Source organism: Psilocybe cubensis, assembly GCF_017499595.1.
Source record: "Psilocybe cubensis strain MGC-MH-2018 chromosome Unknown contig2, whole genome shotgun sequence".
In the NCBI taxonomy this organism is placed as follows: Eukaryota; Fungi; Basidiomycota; class Agaricomycetes; order Agaricales; family Agrocybaceae; genus Psilocybe; species Psilocybe cubensis.
This window is the reverse complement of record NW_025952840.1, coordinates 142,659-162,127: the sequence shown is the minus strand read 5'-3', so window position 1 is coordinate 162,127 and position 19,469 is coordinate 142,659. Positions and strand designations below refer to the sequence as shown.

Here is a 19,469-nt window from a genome sequence, read left to right as displayed (position 1 = left end):
TTGGGTGACAAACTGTCGGAACGGGAGAAAACAAACGGCGAACTTGAGTCGGTTCGTCATTATATTTAACATATTACCGTATAAAGTTGACCAAGTTGACGGACTACCTTTGCAGAGGAACAAAGTGTTAACGAGTAGGGCAGAACTATTGACTACAAGAGTAAAGGAATTCAAGAACGAAAACACGCGTCTTCAAAAGGTAAGGTTTCCATCTTGTCATTCAGGCAGTGTGCTACTAATATCAAGACTGCAGTCAATCGATAACATGGAGGCGAAAGTCGAAGAACGGGAATATCTTGACATTTATATAAAGGTGTGTTTGATTCTTAAATTCCAGTTGTATCCTTACACAAGCGTTCAAACTTTAGAATCTCCGCCATTGTTATGAGAAATGTCAATCTGACTTGAAAAAATCGCATGCAGTGAGTCATGTCGAAATATTTTATGTGCTCTCTGAATGTTTCATAGGAGTCAGCCGAGCTGCAGCGTCAAGTTGAAGCACTTCGCAAGTTATGCGATGTCGTCGTCCAAAATACGACTTGCCCAATATGCACTTGCCACATAGATATGCCGGTAATGTATGTTTTTCCAGCGAATCATTGCAATACCGAAGATAATGCTCATTACTAATATCTAAAACAGGTTGACTTGCGGTCACTTTTTTTGTTCGAGCTGCCTTGAAGCATGGGACAATAAGAAGGGATGGAAGGGGGGCTGCCCATATTGCCGCATGGACATTAGCCGAAGGATTACTGCACTGCCAGTTTTCAACCAAATTCTGGACGCGGTTCCAGTCGAATACCGATCTTAACGATTTTTATATATTGTGAAATGGATATCATGCGTGCTTCTCCTTCCCGAGAAGCTATTTCTTAATACTCCCGATCTCTGTGACTATAAAGTAGCATCAATTTTGGTACTAGACGTTATCATACCATCATGCCCCCTGCAATAGGCGATCGACTCTGCATATGTAAAGTCCACGGGTGCTACGATAATGTGGACCCAGGAACTAATCGAAGGGGGAAATTACTTAAACCCAGGGACTTCAGAGCACATCAGCGACGCCAACAAGAAGAAGACCTAAAGCAACAGCAACGCGCCTTGGATGTACAATCAAAAACTCTCGCTAAGCATGATCAAGCCATTGAAGAAGCGTTGAGTCGTCTATCACTGTCGGACCCTCAATCAATTCCATCGTTCACATCCCAATTATCTGATTCCGATTCTCGCTTCGAAACGAAAAAGAGAGTGGCAGCTCAGCTTGGTGGCCTGTTGGATGAAACAGACGTACACAAACGAGGGATAGAAGCTCTGCAAGTTAATCCCGGACCTCTCACCGACTCTGCATTACTTGGAGGACTGGATAAGTGCTCCTCAGCATATGGATTCATCGAAAGATCTGCGACAGTGCTGGCCACAGCCAAACATTCGGCGATCCGAAAGGATCCTTCTATCAAAACACTCATCGATAATGCGCAAATGCAGCTCGGCCTACTTCAGCATGATCTCAAGCGAATCGAAACTCTCTATAGGAAGGAGTTTGGGAAACGCGAAACAGTTGCCGCCTCGACTCCTATGTACAATTCAGGTAACCGAAAGTTCATTCGATATGGTTCTAGGCTAATATTTATGGAAAAGGACGACATTTTAAGCCCATCCTGGAATCCGCAACTACCATCTTGCAGTTGGTTGCATTCATGGTCGTGTCGGTCCAAGTTATTTTTGGCGTTCCTCGACGGGGTTGCCATTGGATTTTTCAAATTTCCGAATTTATCATTGAACAAACAGCCTTCAGTGCCTTGGGCTCTTCCAGTCACTCTACCCTTCCGAACAAAATCAAACTTCTCCTCTCCAAATTCCCTCGCGACGTTCGTACGGCGACGAGCTACTTCAATATCGATGCGGAAAGCACTGTTTATGCAGCATGCCCCAAGTGTCACGAAATTTATCCGCCAAAATTGGAGTCTGGCGTTCCCATATACCCAGAGAAGTGTCGTGCACGTAGAAGGCCTCACAAGCAAGGTGGCCCTGTCAGGTCCTGCAGAGAATTGCTAGTTCGCCCAAAACAGTTTGGGGAAAGCCACCATTAACGCTCCAATAAAGCCATACATTGCCTTCAGCTTCCATGACTGGATGGCCAATCTCTTATCACGCCGCAATTATGAGAAGACGATGGATTCAGCATGGGATAGAATGCAAGAAAACGAAGGCGATATCGAGGATATTTTCCAGGCGACATGCATCAAAAACTTCAAAGGACACGACAAAAGGACGCATTTCGGCAAAATCGGCGACAAGGACTCCGGGAGATACTTATTTTCTCTTGGATTCGATTTCTTCAACCCTCTGAGGAACTTGGCAGCTGGGAAAAAGGTGTCAATTGGCGTCATCGCGCTGATATGTCTCAATCTTCCTATCGATATCCGCTACAAACCTGAGAATATATTCCTAGCGGGTATTATCCCTGGCCCTTCTGAGCCAAGTCTGGACGCCCTTAACCCGTACTTGCGGCCTTTGGTCGACGCACTACTGCTATTCTGGGATGGAGTTCGCTTTTCAAAGACGGCTCTTTACGAGCTTGGGCGATGTATATATTGCGCTATCATTGCTATTATCGCCGATCTTCCTGCTGCTCGAAAAATCGGAGGTTTTTCCTCACATAGTCACGAATTCTTCTGTTCAGTTTGTACTTGCAGCAAAACCAAGAACACTTACAACGACATCGACTATACGACCTGGACATGGCGCACCAACGAGTCCTGTAGAAATCGTTCGGAAAAATATCGCAATGCACAAACTCAGGACCTGGCGGATAGATCCTTTGACTTGTCAGGACTTCGCTCCTCGGAGTTGCTTCGTTTGCCGTACTACGACGCAACCAAGCATCTTCCCATAGATCCAATGCACAACCTATTTTTGGGTTTGGTAAAGGAACACTTCCAAAATATCTTGGGATGCAAGAAGATTCCGATGGGTGGTCTTCCCGAATCTGCGGCCCATGCAGGCCGTCTATTTGCTCACGATGCCAATAATTTGGACCCCGATCGCTTCAACGTCCAGCAAAAAGCGAGCATCAGACGCTTGGAAGGATGGCTTAAGGAGCCCTTTCTCCATGGATCGGACCTACAGTCAACGATTGACAAACATGCCAAACATTGGGCTGGGAAGGGATGCCACCTGGTCTCCTTGATCTACATTGGCAGAGGACTTGGATGCATCCCGAGCACTGTTACCGAGAACGGGAGGGATTCCCGTGATCCTGATAAGAGGTATCACAAGCCGGAGCTGGCAAAACTAATAGTGGAATGGGTTCGTTGCACGCCTTTTCTCAAGATCATAAATCTGATCAATTTTACCGTTGTCTTCGCTTTTTCCTTAGCGATCAAGACAGCCAATAGTACTACCGGCCTCCGTCACCTCTCCTGGACTAGCCGGCAGGCAGGGATATATATTGACCTCGCAGGAAATGGACGAATTGCGACGAGATATCAGCGCGATAGTGCAACCATCATGGGCAACCACTATTCCTATATCAATCTCTTCCTCTGGACCGAAGTTAAAGTCGGATCAATGGCGAGCGGCGGGATCTGTTTACCTCCCAATTACTCTCATACGCTTATGGTCCTCAGATGGGACAGACACTACCAGCCAGGAACGTCGAGATCTCCTCAACATGACGATGGAGTTATTCCAAGCCGTCTCCGTCATCACTTCGCGGACAACCTCTGCTGCACATGAAAGGTTGTATCTTGGGCATATGCTCACGTACCGTCAAAATTTGGCACGTTTATTTCCTGACTACAATTGCCATCCCAATCACCACATGGCAATGCATCTTGGGGAATTCCTTGCGGCGTATGGGCCTGTTCATGGATGGTGGACGTTCCCTTTCGAGCGTATGATTGGGACACTGCAACAAATACATACTAATTACCATCCTGGTAAGCCGTCAATCATAGAACTCTCATGCTCTACCTAACAATACGTGATAGGCGAGTATGAGGCTACGATTGGAGAATCGTGGCATAGAAGAAGCAATCTTAGGGCACTGTTTTCCAAGGTCACCTGCCCTCCTATCATTGCCAAGTGCGCTTCAATGTTCGAGAGCATCGTCCAACCTCAGAATCAAAATTTCCTTGCAAACTACGCTACGGACAAGGTGCAGGCGGTTGGAACCGACGATCAAGATACAGATATCATCCTTGACAATAACCTGTATCGCGACAGACTGGAGGTTGAACTTCCCGACAACATTCTCAATGCATTTACAAACTTCTTCCAAGGCAGCGCTGAGCTGGTATCTACTCGTCATATTCGTGCAAACTTAATAAATCGATATACATCGGGCCGCATTTCATACACCAGTTCTTCCATCCATGAAGGAAACAGTCAGATTCTGACACCCTCGGGTCCGTATTGCATCCAGAACATTGTAGTGTTCCGCAAGCCACTTCTATACGACGATGTCTGGCTTGTCGCAAAACCATTTCGCGCTGCAAAAATCAAGGTCGACCCCTATATGCGGTATCAACATCTTAGAGCAAAAATATGGAGCAACGAATTGGAGGAATTCATTGAGGTCATTCCCTTGTCTATGGTTGATACTCATTTTTCCAAGTGCGTCATTCAATGGGAAGGGAAAGAAGTTGCCGTTTGTGTAAGTTTATCTCGAGTTGTATCCGTTTAATAGATTTGTATGTACGATTACGATTTTACGACCTTTACGTGAGATCAGATCTACCCATAACTTACACTGCAACAGCTCGCTTTAATTCACTCACTGGTCGCGTAGGAGGCGCGTCAGACTCGCATTTGAGTAACGGCCAGTTCCGTGGGGTACTGACCCGCTTAAACGGCCCGAATCGTTTACCTCTTTGTTTCTAATGAATCGTGTTATTTAGGCCTTTGTTCTTTATGTTAAAAGCCTCAAAGACGCTTAAAAGGACCAACGCGAAGTCAACCTCCAACTCATTCCACCCCTACCACCATGCTTTCTCCCATGCTATTTCTCATAGTCAAGCTATACGACACTTTTATCTTTTTGATATCTGTCCTCGTTACTTTATTCTTGGTTCAACTTGTTCACGAGGAATATCATAAATGGTTCGACTATTCACCGGATTCCTCTCCAACCTTGCGTTCTGCACAACATGTCCAACGTCGATCCACAATCTCGAGGCACCTATCTATCCCTACCTTCCACATCCACCTCCGTATTGCTGTTCAGCCGGCAACAAGGAATATTTTAGAGGCACGGGACACTGTTATCTGGTCGCAGAATGAGCTGAATATCATGGGGGTGCGTACGTTGATTAAATGTGTATTATCATCTCTGAATCCTAGCTTATAGAGGGTTCATGGAGTTCGAAACCCCTATCGATATATCTTTGTTCACCGATCTGTCAGCGGCCGAATTATATATCTCTTTACCGGCGTCGACCCGAACAGCCCTTCTCCCCAGACCTCGGGCTCACATTACCTTGAAATTGAATTAAATCGCTAGGCAAGAGTCCAGCGGGTTCGTATTTCATAACTAATTATTCACTGATTTATTCTGACTACTGTGCCTTTGTAGTGCAGAATGTGCAGAACGTTTACTCGATCCAGTGTAGCAGAAGCATCGTTCTGTTATTCGTTCATCTTCACGCCCATCCTCCACTCATGGTCTCTTTTAATATCTCTCCTTCTTGTTCTTTTGGTTCTCTTTATCTCGATTCTTAGAACCTCGATAATTTTTTTTTCGTATAATTCATGTTAACGCCAGTGATTTTAAGTTTTAATGCCATTTCCTATGCAAAACATACTAGTACGCAAATACTTGAGATTCATTCCCAAGTCGGTTTCATTGTTTATACCTGCAAGAGCATATTGAAACGATGAGCGCGCGATGATCATAGAAGGGACGATTTTCATGCCGCTCAAGCCGAGAAAGAGCGTGCAAATATGGATCAAAGACGGCAGCAAAAACACACCGGAAAGACACTATGCCGTATTGAAAAACCGACGGCATGAAAATCCTTGTCACTTATCAAGTGCACTGAAGTGACTGTGACAACTTTCCGCTCTTAGCATGAACCCACACTCAGGCACGATGGTATCACCTAGGATGAAGTACGATACGTAGTGTAGAATGATTAATACAACACACCTTGCGCAGTATTATAGGACATTTGAACCTTTTAGAATGTAGTTAATGTCCAACAAATGAGTATATGAAGTAGAGCGCTCCCTTGTATTGTCAGCGTGTAGCATACGCTTTGGAGTTGGAAAACATGAAGAGTACTACTGCACGAAAGTCAAGTGAGTGTAATTTTCCAAGCAGAAGCATTTTCCGTTTTAACCTATAGCTACGATAACCCAGCTACGACACCCCGAAGCAAAAGTTGGGGATGACAGGCCAGCAGTCTCTCAGAGACTGCTGGCCTGTGTTTCGTGTTTCGACAGCCGACCCTGTCTCCCTGTATCTCAACCTCTGCAAGCTGAGTAGCACTAGGCCACTTTGGTAAGCAATTTGTCTTTGGAAGCATTTCACTCTCAGGCTTATTAGAATGTTAGTGGCTCGATGTGTTGTCCAGCATGTCGACTCTTCGACCGCCAAAGGTTTACAATTGTGGTAGGAACTCTCTGGGGAGAAGAACATGGATGACGTCGACGTGTCGCGAATCATGCACGAGGAGGCGAGGATTGAAATTGCTCCTCCCATGCACCCCGGAGCAGCTCCTCTTTTCCCTCCCATCTACCACCAGGAACAGCTCAGACAGCTGGAGCAGCTCTACTTCTTCAGCAGGCGAGCAGCGTACTGTTTCATCCGTCCCTTTCACGAGTGTAAGCAAATAATTTTTGTTCTGATCACTACACATCAATTAACACCTAGTAACACAGTTTCCGGATATTGCTACCCACAGCCCAGTCCCATGGGCAGGTGAATCTGCGGTCGAAGGGCGAGGTCGTGTTCGAAGCCGCCTCGAACTACCTTAAGACAACCATTGACGGGATGGACACGGGATGAGTGTGTTACGGAACACATCGTCGACTCGACAGCTCGCGATGGTTCTGGGAGTGATAAGGTGGGTGTACAGAACACTTCAACACTGGCATAGCATGGTCAAGTCCTTCTCTCCAATCAGAATTCAAGCGATTTATCATTGAGGCCAGCTTCGTTCGTGTTGTGGCCATACAAAAGTCGTACGAACATAACGACGAAATAACGATGCTGCCTCATTACGAGTATTGACCTTTTCTTGATGGCGATTCCAATGTACTAATTCTTCCTGGGTTCATGACAGAAGCCAACGACGCTGGTGTTTTCAACCTATACACCGACACTATCTGCGCGCGCCCTGAAATTCCATATTACCGTGTAACACACACCTCGCACCATTGGTACCCGACAAAGAATCTACCTGAACATCCTCCAAGAAGTAAATAAGTTCAAAAGATCGAGACGAAGAGACGAAGATCGACACTTCTGATGACATGGAGGAACATGAAGGTCCCCAGTTTGACCTATCATCTATGGAATTCTGCTAGCATATCTCTCAGGTCTCAAGATAAGTCGTACTTCACACGTTCATCTGCGGTACTGGGTTGTGACAAGACTAAGGGACAACTCTACAGGACCCAAGACCTACAGACGTCCATTCTCTGGCCTCGTTCGTATCTGGGCTGGCACGATCCACGCGCTGGGTGCTCCTGGTCTTCCGGGCCGGCTGGATCCGAACACGCTCATAACACGCTCAGCGTGCGCCGAACAGGAGACTTGTACCCTGATGCGCTCATCTGTATTATCCGGCCTTATCCAGCGGGACTTTCACATATCCTACGTAGCCGCATTGGGACTGTTGCCTGAACGCCATTTCCAACACTGTCTGCACCGGTGAGCTGAAACACTATACTCGACGCTTGATGTCCCAGGAGACGCGCGAGTAGAAGAATGAAGAAGTCAGGTAGCCCTACCTACTACAATACACGTCCAAGCCACGCGACGAGCTGCTACCTCTTCTTCCGGCGTATGGGGTACAAGGTTGATCTCAACAACCACGTCAGGTAGCCCTACCTACTACAATACACGTCCAAGCCACGCGACGAGCTGCTACCTCTTCTTCCGGCGTATGGGGTACAAGGCTGATCTCAACAACCACGTCGTGGCGCACATCCACAACCTCCCTCGCAACGCTCAAGGGGGATTTCACAGACACCATCGTCGGTGTATGCGAGGTGCGTGGTCTTTCCTGTTCGATATCATTAACACCATTGCTCATTTATGACTTGTTGGCTTCGCCTTTGCACTCGCACTTTCTTTTTTGATAGATGAGAGGTAGAATATCAAGACTGTCGACGCTGTGCAAGTGCTTCCCTGCGGTGGTTCGCCGGTGCGACGTCGAGAGGTTCTTGAATATCGGAAGATTGTACCCTGAAATTGATCCCCCGGAGAAACGCATCGATATGCACATTGACTTGTTAAGGCGCGGTGAGTTTAGGGATATGGAGTGTGTTAATGACATCGTCAAGTATGTTTAAGATGTCATCACCATATGAACCTCATTACTGATCATTGAATTTCATTTCTTTATTTAGGATAGAAGCGCAATCTGATCAGCTTGCAGAGACGTACTTTGATGGATTCGATACTGACCTTGCGCGCAAGTTGGTATATGTGACCGCGTTTGACCACAACTTGGACAGACGGTTTTGACTGTTAATGTCGAAGCTAAATGGACGGTGTCGTCGTTCAGCGACGAGATACAAGGTCTCGCGCGGACAATACGTACGAAAGACCAAATGATCCAGTAGTCGACAGTAAAGATCGAGCTGATGGAGCGGTGGCTGGAGCGGTGAAGAAGCAGGCGGACAATTGGCCAGTCGAGGAAGCAGGAGCTAGCGTATGAGGAGGCGATGGCGATGGAGCAGTTACAGGCGGACTTTGACACGCTGGAGCAGGATAATGCCAAGTTAAAGACGATGGCGGCTGGGCAGGAGAGGAAATGTGAGTGTTTGGAATGATTGTATGCGCGTTTTATTGATAAAGAAATTTTAGCTGTTAGGTGTGCCTGTTGAGGGTGGTTCGTATGTTCCGTATATCGTGATATAACAGTCACCGGACACTCCCTGCGCATCGTTCGTGTCTGGATGACTTCCTGTGCACGCTGACTGCGCCTCGTACACTCCATCGCGCAGGTCTGCAACTGCCCGCCTATACACAATAACTGTGCCCCCCGTATACCCCTGCCTCCGCCGTCGATCCGCTGACTGTTTTGGTGTTGTGCATAACATCCTGAGGGTGTGAGACGGGCGTCACAGCTTACGGTGCCGCAGGATGCATAGAAGGAGGCAAGAGAGCCAGCATATTGTCTGTAGATATTGTGAATGTTTGGTGGGATGTGCAACCCGATGGGTCACTCACCATCTGGTTTCCATCGTACATAGCTTCCTACGACGCGACGCACGCGACTCGTAGAGTGCCGGAAGCACGCAGTTCACCGCGCGCTCGGTGTCTCCCATCTCGCCTGACCTCTCCTTCGGTAATGGTGCGCTGAGGAATTTCAACTCTTTGTCTCCTTATGCGGCGCATAGTCTGGAAAGTCGTTTCTCCTTGAACAGGCGCGTTTTTTTTGTGTGTGTTAGTTTTGCAGCGCTGACATATGCGTATAGATCGAGGCCAGACTCGGAGGAGCTCCCACCGGCACCGACGGTGCTATCGCTATCCACGGTGATGAAGCGTATGTACCGGGACCCGATGATGTACTCGTCTGCGCCGAGGGTGGTGGACCTGTTTGCTCTGAATGCGAAGCGGGCGGCGTAAAATGGAGTCCGAAACGGACGACGACGACGACGACGCTGCAACCATCATAAACTCGCTCAAGACTCTCACATTCGGTGTCTCCCGCGGGACAGGAAATCATCCAACACTGCTTCCACCGACAATTATTTTCCGTCTTCATCCCCGCCCTCGAAGACCCTGAGCCGCGGGTTCACGCTCACACAGCATCGGCGCTCATCAATTTCTGCAAAGGCGTCGAGCGCGATATGCCCCTGCCCTATTTGGACCCGATTGTCGAGTGGCTTCTGAAGTTGTCGAAGCACTTCAAGTTCGACTTAGGGGTTGTCGAAGCACTTCAAGTTCGACTTAGGGGTACTACTTACCAAGATACCGAAGATAAGATTAGATAAATTGGTGCATGCACGTGACGACACCGTACCAAGTCCACCACGGAGCCCCCAGCCACTTCTGCTATTGGCAGCGACTGGGTGCAGTTCTCAGCCTCAGGTTTCCTCGACTCAACGCCTGCAATGGCCCCGCTCGTGTCGACGCTATTCGACACGGATATGGAGAAGACTACTCCAGTCACCACGACGCTTTCGAGGAAGTCGAGCAAGCGCAGCAAAGCCGTTTCGAGGAAGACCGTCGACTTTTCGGCTGAACCTGTACCACCCGTCTCACCCCCGCGGCTTGCAGACCCTGTCAAGAAGGAGACGACTGCCATTGTCCGCGCTACCAAGCTCGAAGTCATCGAGCTTGACGAAGCGTTCATCGATTTCTGGAGCGACTCGCTGCTCGATCCTATCACAGCGACATGGCCGACCTTTATCATCTGCAAGTTTAAATCCACAGTTGTTCCTCAACTTCTGTACGGCCCCGTTCAAGAGGGCGGCAAGCAGAAGACGCTCAAATGGCTTGTTCTCGAGCAGGCGTTCACTGTGCGGCCCGCGCCACCACCATCGCTGTCAGCTGTCCCTCGTCCGGAATCGGCGCGCCCGGTCTCCCCTGCGCTCTCGACGTCGGGCAGGAACCGCTTCAGCTTCTGGAGTATGTCGCGCACTGCATCGAGCTCGTCGCAGTCGTCGCAGAAGGGCAAGAAGAAGGAAAGAGCGCTGAATGTTGGCGAGATGGGAGAGATTATCGAGGAGCCCGCCGAGCAGGCTAAGCAGGAGGTTGTGCAGCTGAAGGCGGCGCCGTCCAAGTCCAAGTCATCCAAGGCGGAGAAGGCGCAGATGCCTATCGAGAAACCTGTCGAGGCCGTGAAGCAGCTTGCTGATACATCCGACACGCCAGACCTCGAGACGGCTGCTATTGTGACTGGAGCCGCAATTACAGACGCAATCGCTGGAGCTGCTGCTGCTGCCCCTGCCGCTAAGATTCCAGAGCCAGCTGTCGAAATTCAGGCAGAGGCACCAGCGCCAGCTGTTGAGGAGCCTGCCACCGTCAGCGAGACTCCTGCTGCTGTTGTTGCAGAATCCGTAGCACCAGCTGCAGAAGTCTCTCCTCCTGTCACTGAGGCTCTTGTTATCTCTGAACCCGAAGTTTTGCAACGGAAGTCGAGGCCCCTGTTCTTGATGCACCCGTTGAAGCTGAACGTGAAGCTGCAGTTGAAGAGATCCAAGTCCAAGCACCCGTCTCCGAACCGCAGCCTTCAACGGATGCGCCCTCAGTTGTCGAGGCCCAGGAAACCGCTGTGGAACCATAAATAACTTCTATCGAACCTCGTGCCCCCGTTGTCGAAGCAGTGGTTACATAGGATGCATCGACTGACGATGACGCAGCTCCTGTTGAAGCTTCAGTCTCGGAATCTCAAGTCGCAGTACCTGAAGCTCCGTCGGCGTCGTTTGTTGCTGAAGTGGACGAATCTGCACCGGAACCCAAAGCTCCAACAGCTGAAGCTATTGCTCCTGCTGTAGACGCCCGAAGCTCGAGATGAACCCGCTGTCGTTGAGCCCGAACCACCAGTCGTCACAAGCGTGGAAACAGAAGCAAAGATCCAGTGCTCAAACAAGTCTCTGAAGAGCGTGCAAGTGCAATCGTCGCGGAAGCTCAAGAGCCAGTCGTTGAGTCTGTGCCGCCGCTTGCTACTGCGGCCAAAGAACCTCTCGTCGCAGCTCCTGCCGAGGTTGCAGAGGTTTTGGTTGAGTCAAATCGCCCGCCGCTGTTGACGACATACCGTCTACAACAACGAAAACCGCCGCCGTCGCCGACGAAGTCTCAACTTCGAATGTCGAAAAATCTGCGCCTGTTCTGGCAGCAGATCTTACCGAGGCACCAACTTCGATTACCGAAACTCCCTCAGTTGATGTTGACGCCGCGCAGGAGAGCATTGAGGAAGAACCACGGGTTATGGACAACCCCAGTCGCCGAAGTTTCGGGTGCTTCTCAACCTGAAAACCTGTCCCAGGTTCTAGTTTCTGATGTTCCAGTTGCAGTTGAATTACAACCCTTCAAAGCGGATTACCAGGCTCCTATCGTCGAGGCTCCAGCCGCGGAACCTCAGGTACAACTTTCAACGGGTCAACGATACCCTCGCGCGCCATGTCGACGTACTCGGTTGTAGCCCCAGGAGAATTTGTCCGCGCTGCCGTAGCCAGTTGGGCCTGCAAGCGACGTTAGATGGTGCAAGAAGTACATTGTGAACTGTATCAGTTCTGTAATGGCTTGAAAATCATTGAATTTACGACAGTATAGCATGTACAATATGAAACAGTAGACTACGTATTAGGTACATTGTGGGGTATGAAATTGATTGCGTATATACAGCAGACCGAAAATCGAAAGCAAGACAACAAGAAAACAATTAGAAAAGCTGACGGGGAGTAGGGTAGTGGGTGAGTCCCCCAAGAAGTTATAAAGACGCTGGAATGACGCTGAGAACGCCTGCTAGGTGCGGAAGGGGGAAACCTCGTATTTCTTGCAGATTGCGAGATACTCGTTCCTCGACGGATACTTGGCGCGAATCTGCGCCTCGATAGCGATGTCGTTCAGCCGGTGCCTATGGTCGAGAGCGAATCGGTCGATGTTGATATTGTGCGCTTCGGGCGTCATAGGCCGGGTGAGTGCGCGTTTGTTGTCGAGAAGGGTATGAAGATCCATTATTTCTTGACGAATCCGAAGGAGGTCCTCGATTTCCTCGAAGTCGGCGTTGCAGTCAGCGTCGGTGGTGCGTAAATTCTGGGCTTCGACATCCGTGATTTGAGCGCCTAACGAAACTGGGATGAGCAGATTCAAAAAAAAAAAAAATTCAACGATGCGTACGATTGCGACCTCTGACCATCACCGGGGTATCGCTACGCTCTTCGATATAACGAAAGACCTCCCCACAAACCGACCCCACATACGCGGATACGCGCTCCGTTATCCAACATCCCGACGCGATGCTGTGCTTCAACCCATACTTGAAGCCTACGATGGCCGAAACGACTTGAGAGATGAGTGCAGCCATGGTAAGAGATTCGCGGTTAACGAATAAGCGGGTGGGTGTGGAGATCGATGTGGGTGGTAGTCGGTAAGAGCGAGTGAGCGAGGGAGTGAGTGGTTGTGGTTGTGGTTGGTGATAAGAAAGGCTGCGGGAAAGTTGTGTAAGTGGGATCAATTTATAGATGGTGGTGACAAACGATGGCAAACGAACAGATTAAAGTACTCACTGCAGACTCACACTAGGGAAGGCCAAAGATTCAGAATTTTCAATGTCTGCAGGTGAGTCGGGTGTAGGCGCGCCAGGTAGGGCGCCAGCTATATTAAGTACCCAACGAGTGTAATAAATAGAATTGCGCAAAACGCTGAAAATATATCATATTTATTAATGAATCGCGCACTACACATTGACGACTGCGAGATTTTTCAAAGGGCAGCGAGTCGCCAGAACGACGCATGCCATCGTGTTATCATCGTCTGCGAGTCGACATCGCGCCAAAAATGCGAATTCTTCGCGCGCTTGTCGACTCGCTCAGCGAGTCGATTACTGTAAGTTCAGGTGTATGTTTAACTTACAGCACTTACTTACAGGAATTGTGTAAGTATGACATACACAATTTGTTTTCTTTGTGTGTATGTTTTACTTACACAAGTGCTGTTTGTATGACTTACAGCAATTGTGTATATTATACTAACACCGGACAAAAAGAAATTGTGTAATCTCGGTGTTTATTCTATTTACAGTCTACTTACAGCAATTGTGTTTGGTCGGCATACAGCCACCAAACACAATATGTCTTTGCCGACTGTTTGTTTTTCATACACGTGTGCTGTATGTCGAACTTACAGCGAAACTTACATAAGACATGTAAGTTTTCTGCTGTATGTTTAACTTACAGCGGTCGGCGCCCGCAGTGGAAATCAATATTGCATTTATTCATCTGAACTCACGCAATGATAGTCTTTCCTGAGCCAGCTATTAAGGAGGAATTTAGCTATAGAAAGCAGTGGAGCAAAGTATCGCTCACGCTTTCCATCCAACAACAGGATACTTCTTTGTCCGGATAGCCAATCTTTGAATTGAGTGGAAGATAAAAACCACTCTCCAGTTCCCGGCATGCGCTTCGAAAGGGTATCGTAATGTGTTGCATCCGATGTTATTGGTGTTAACCATTCCACAATGGTATGAATTTCTACAAAAAATCATCAGCTCCGTCGTACAAATTCTCAAATCTCAATAAATACCCTGATTGCGGGAGTAGACTACGTCGCCACCTCCCATGTAGACGTTCTCCCCGGCAACAATCGTTGGATTTTGGAGATTCGTGAAATGGGCATTGGCGTACGCATGAAGTCCTACAATGGTAAACGAGGTTTCAGCAGCAAACTCGACTCATAGCAAACTCGAATGAAAAATTTCCTGTTGAGGCCACCAACCCGTTTTGGGTGTTCATTGCTGGTATACGGGTGACATTAGATAGTGAGAGATTGAAGTCGACAAAGAGATGATGGGAGGGAAAACTCTCTGGAAATTGTTCCCGCGCTGTATTTAAGAGTTTCATTCACTGCACTGCCTGTGTCATTCATTGTATTCACCATAAAACTAGGTTGATTACAGGGTCAGGCGACATGCTCTAGTTATCTACCAACCTGTGTCGCATCATATTATGGGGCCACATGCCACGCCTTTTGGCATTTGATGTGCAGGGCATTTGATGTACAGAAGACAACATATGATGTGCCGATGGCCCCGAAGGCGGTCAATATTGGCATGTCCAAAAGTGGCCGTTTTGTACTATGTTTTTAACATCAACGAATTAACAGTAACGCATACCTCATGTCTGCTCAACGTCTGCAAGATAATGTGGGCTTGTGTAAAATGTTGGCTGTTGTTTCACAACCGACAGCAGCCAAGATCACTCGTTACAGCACCAGCAGGGAACATCCAGAGGTTGGTGCGAGATGGAATAGTTACAAGTCATATGATGTCCAGACCCAGGGTATGCACCTTCTTCCATTGGCTTGCATCTGTCGCGGCATTGACGCGTTTTTTTCACTTGCAAATAATTTGCTGACCAGTGAACATATGGGAGGCGGAACAAGAAATAGAATCCGATGTATGCTCACATTCAAATATTATTTTTCAGTGCGCCAAGGTGAACCACAAAGGATATGACCCTCACCAACATCGTACAAGAGGGAGTAATGATTCAGCAACAATGTCAGCACATTCGACGCCATTGAATCACCCGTACCCACTCACCCACCGACTCCCGGTCGGACAACCCACGGCAATCTCTGCACACGTGGACGATTGCCTATGCCTTCCATGGGCACGATGTAATTCATTGAGAAATTTTCACAGGGAATGAGATGTTTGAGTACTCGGCGTCGTCTGCTGAAACTTCCCTGGGTAGTTGGGGTGCTATGGTACATTAGACACCACGTATCGCCGCCGGAACGTGGTCGGACCCGCGCCAGTCAAATGACATTGTATTTGCAGATGTGAGGAGAGAGAGAGAGATGGGCGTCTGAAACTCAGGACTCTCGATATCAGCGCATATATGCGCCTTGTTCAGCTATATTATGACAATGATGTGCTCTGGGATGCGTATGGGTTTTGAAGTAAAAATTGTGGCGGGTCCTGTTGAGAAGCGCAGCGAGAGTCTGGATGGAGAAAGGTGATATTTGGGTGTGCGTGCGTGTCGCAGTCGGCGATATCGAGCGTCGCGCGGCGGAGTCCTCAACGCTCTTCGAATATTCTCAGACAGGGAGGTAATTGAGTGAGTAAAAGTGAAATTTTTAAAAAGGAAACGTACCGAGTATGATTGCAGATCAGTAAGCATGTTCTTCGCCAAATGGAGCGCGATATACGGGCAACAAGAAATGTCAGTGCATGTCAGTGCCAACGTGCACTTACATGCACTGACAATATAATGTCTATGCACTGACATGCACTGACATCACTTAGGATTTGTGAAAAAATTGAAGTCTGTACTTCTATACAATAAAACTATGTTTATTTTAGGATTACTTAGATGGATTTTGAATGGATTATAAGTGTCTAGAAATCTACTATCCTCCTAGAATTATCTTTACACTGACTGCTAAGAGTTGATGCACTGACACATGCACTGACCGCCAAGCATCTGCACTGACTGTGCACTGACTTGCACTGACGGTGCACTTACATGCACTGACGGTGCACTCACATGCACTGACATACACTGACCTTCAGTAATGGTGCACTGACGATGCACTGACATTGTTTCTACCTTATAATCATGTTATCTTTTATTTCAAACAAAGAACACAATGGTAGGTAGGTAGACTGTATGAATTACGTCCGGTCCATCAGCTGTCCCAAAGACCCGCTCAACTAGGGTGCTCCAATGGGACTTTTTAGTTCCCTTTCCCTTTTAGCTGTGTCATAGGGACGTCCTCCCTACTAAAAAACCGCACTCCAAGCCAAGGCCAATATTTCAAAGCATTGTTGCGCCTGCAGCCAAGGATGATCCCAAATCATTGTCAAACAAGCATGTTGGATCAATTATACAGAGGGATACTCTGAGGCGCCTATCTAATGATTCCAGCATAATTCATTCATTTTCCAACATCTATGCTTGATTTAGTACACCAGATTGTAACTTGAAAATGTAGAAAATATATGTCTACTTCTATATCTTGTTATTTAGCCATGTCTGGCCCAGAAATTCCGTGACTGTATGTTTTAATTCTCCCTAAGTTAACTTTCTCATGGCCCACAACTTTCAATTTAACAAGTACAAACTTTGCCACCACACGATGAACTAACCAATACACTAACATAACCCAGGATGCACTGACACACCCTGACCGATTTATAGATGATTGGAAACATGCACTGACATTGCACTGACATCACTGCAGTTTGCACTGACATTGCTGTGGTATGCACTGACATGCACTGACCGCACTGACATTGCACTGACATTTTCCAGTGCCCGCGATATACACGTTGAGTGGTATGAATGCAGAGTATATGTGCGACGGCGATGGCGGGTTAAAAAGGAGATGTGGTTTGATCCTATAGGCGAAGACAAAGTGACCGCGTTCCGAGTTGTACCGAGGGTCAGAAGGATTCAACTCGCGACACAAAAGAAGAATACGGCAAGACAAGAAGACGCGTTTGGGGAATTTGGAACGTCATTCACGCTCGAACCATGCAATCCAGTGTTTTCAACGTCAATACTGGGCGGGTTAACACAGAAACAGATAGTGGAAGCGGATAACGATGTGGTTGACGATTTAAACCTGAAACACGTACGAATCAACGTATGTATACTGCCCTTGAACGTTAAAGTTCATATATGCGCTTGTCTGAAGACGTGGGAGTCTCTCGCACAGAACCTCGTCTCCAAATGCCCAGTTGTGCTCGTTCTGGTGATCTACCCATTTCCTGTTTAAGACCACGCATCCTCACGAGTGAGTAGACACAGAAAAAGACGCGGACGCGGACGTTTAGGTGCATAAATGGGAGGAAAAGGGAACATGGGTTGTGGGTGAGGGTAGTGGGTTAAACAGTGATTATAACGCACCAGCACTGAGATGATCAAGAAATCCAGTGAACGGGTGAAAACGGGTAAAACAGGGTTGCAAACTCTGGAAGGTTTATGAAAATGAGTCGTTGTCATGTGGGGTTTGGAGCTGTTGGGATGCCGTTGCTGTGCTTGGAGTCACTCTATGTCAAATTCAACGTTGTATTTGTTAATTCGCGCTCCTTTCATTTGCAGTCATGGATGTCTTTATTCAGCTCCTCCCTTCATTGTGGTGACCTCGTCACATATCCTCCTCTGTCGTCGCTTCGTTCTCTTGCGTCTCAAGTCGATTCGACGGCGGCGGAACTCGTAGAGGGGCAGGGAGGTGGCGGGATTGCATTCGATTAAGCGGGGTGGGATATGATGCAGAGGACATGGAGGTGGAAAAGGGATTAATGTAGGCCAGCGCACCTTGTTGCACTCCACCACCGGACAAGAAACTGAAAAAACCTTGACTCGACGTCGGAGCAGGTATGTTCCCCCATGTAGAAAGATCCATCGAAGAATTGCGGGGCGGATGACACGAGTGCAAGTCATTGGAAGGACTTTGGCACAAACTCACTGGAATGTGACCAACCGTTCTGCCACCTGGCGTTCTGATCCCAAAATAACCCCAACCCGTCCTCCATCTCGCACCGTTGGCGTAGACGACACACGCCTACCAATCCCGGCCTTAAATCAGTCACGCACGGTCGCAATTAACGTAGATGTGTACATGGAATAGCATGGAGAGCGCGAACAAATCCCGCGATTTACATTGCACCGGACCCACAGACTTTTACCATCAGACACGATGCTGGCAGTACAACAAATCTCACACGTATGTATGTGGACGTTGTGCAGCTGCAGCGGCGTTGATGTTAAGTATGTGGTAGTCAAATGGGAAATCGAGGGTGATAGCGGCGGAGAAGGGTTGTTTGCGGGTGTCCTCGAGTCGCAAAAAAAAGAAAAAAAAATCAAATGTGAACCACTCACCTAGATTCTGCCTCTCCTCTGTGCATCGACCTTGCTGTCCTGTACCCCCTCTCACCATTTGCGTATTCCTGGACTCCCACAATGTTCGTGTTGCCGTTCATGTGTTTGGGGAAGAGTCTAGATGTCGCGTTGTTTGTCCCTGCTGTTGTCAGGGACATTCAAACTCCGCGCACGTCGGTGAAGATGTCGAGCAACAAACAGAACACAACCACTCCAGACACTCATGATCACCGACAAATACATGTAACACGTACTTCCATCTCAAACCCATAGGTAGGCTGACGTCTATATTGTCCACAAGATTGAGAACGCCGAATAGCGCCACCACCATTTCCCCTTCCATAACCAGCGCAGCAGCGTCATGGCACGGCCACCATAGATCGCCTGCCTTTGTCGTGTGCTGTATTTCCCTTGTTCACAGGTCGTCGGTGGTATAGGTCGCGATGGGTGGTGAAAGAGGAAGACTGAAGCGGTTACCGTGTAGGCGTATTCTATGTTGTTCTGGTACGTCAGGTAGACCCACCGTCCCTGCCATCTTTCCGTAGACATCTCAAACAAATCTAATTGCCAAACCACAGCAGATTTCTGTTAACACCACTGGAACACGGGTGGCTGCACTCGATGTTGTACCTGGGACAAGGTTCATGTTGTTAAATTCAATCTTAATTTGCCCCTATATCCGAGTTTACTGGATATGTTTACAATGTGATACTTATTCGGTACCAGAGGCCTTT

General features: G+C 48.1%; 6 protein-coding genes across 6 annotated transcripts; 4 read left to right on the top strand and 2 right to left on the bottom strand.

Annotated features, from left to right (window-relative positions):
* Positions 1-6,641: 6,641 nt before the first annotated feature.
* JR316_0013501 (uncharacterized protein) lies at positions 6,642-7,012 on the top strand (the record flags this gene model as incomplete). The annotated part of the gene is made up of 2 exons (XM_047899091.1): positions 6,642-6,828; positions 6,909-7,012. 2 exons carry the CDS (start codon positions 6,642-6,644, stop codon positions 7,010-7,012), a joined length of 291 nt encoding a protein of 96 aa, XP_047741853.1.
* A 467-nt stretch (positions 7,013-7,479) lies between these two features.
* JR316_0013500 (uncharacterized protein) lies at positions 7,480-8,698 on the top strand (the record flags this gene model as incomplete). The annotated part of the gene is made up of 4 exons (XM_047899090.1): positions 7,480-7,495; positions 8,081-8,220; positions 8,314-8,513; positions 8,581-8,698. 4 exons carry the CDS (start codon positions 7,480-7,482, stop codon positions 8,696-8,698), a joined length of 474 nt encoding a protein of 157 aa, XP_047741852.1.
* Positions 8,699-8,717: 19 nt separating this feature from the next.
* JR316_0013499 (uncharacterized protein) lies at positions 8,718-9,855 on the top strand (the record flags this gene model as incomplete). Its single annotated transcript, XM_047899089.1, has 2 exons — positions 8,718-8,885; positions 9,655-9,855. 2 exons carry the CDS (start codon positions 8,718-8,720, stop codon positions 9,853-9,855), a joined length of 369 nt encoding a protein of 122 aa, XP_047741851.1.
* A 438-nt stretch (positions 9,856-10,293) lies between these two features.
* On the top strand, positions 10,294-12,356 carry JR316_0013498 (uncharacterized protein; the record flags this gene model as incomplete). Its single annotated transcript, XM_047899088.1, has 5 exons — positions 10,294-11,304; positions 11,325-11,456; positions 11,520-11,675; positions 11,739-12,266; positions 12,327-12,356. 5 exons carry the CDS (start codon positions 10,294-10,296, stop codon positions 12,354-12,356), a joined length of 1,857 nt encoding a protein of 618 aa, XP_047741850.1.
* Positions 12,357-12,649: 293 nt separating this feature from the next.
* On the bottom strand, positions 12,650-13,211 carry JR316_0013497 (uncharacterized protein; the record flags this gene model as incomplete). The annotated part of the gene is made up of 2 exons (XM_047899087.1): positions 12,650-12,969; positions 13,025-13,211. The coding sequence occupies 2 exons, from the start codon at positions 13,209-13,211 to the stop codon at positions 12,650-12,652; spliced, it is 507 nt and encodes a 168-aa protein (XP_047741849.1).
* A 905-nt stretch (positions 13,212-14,116) lies between these two features.
* JR316_0013496 (uncharacterized protein) lies at positions 14,117-14,465 on the bottom strand (the record flags this gene model as incomplete). Its single annotated transcript, XM_047899086.1, has 2 exons — positions 14,117-14,376; positions 14,429-14,465. 2 exons carry the CDS (start codon positions 14,463-14,465, stop codon positions 14,117-14,119), a joined length of 297 nt encoding a protein of 98 aa, XP_047741848.1.
* Positions 14,466-19,469: the final 5,004 nt, after the last annotated feature.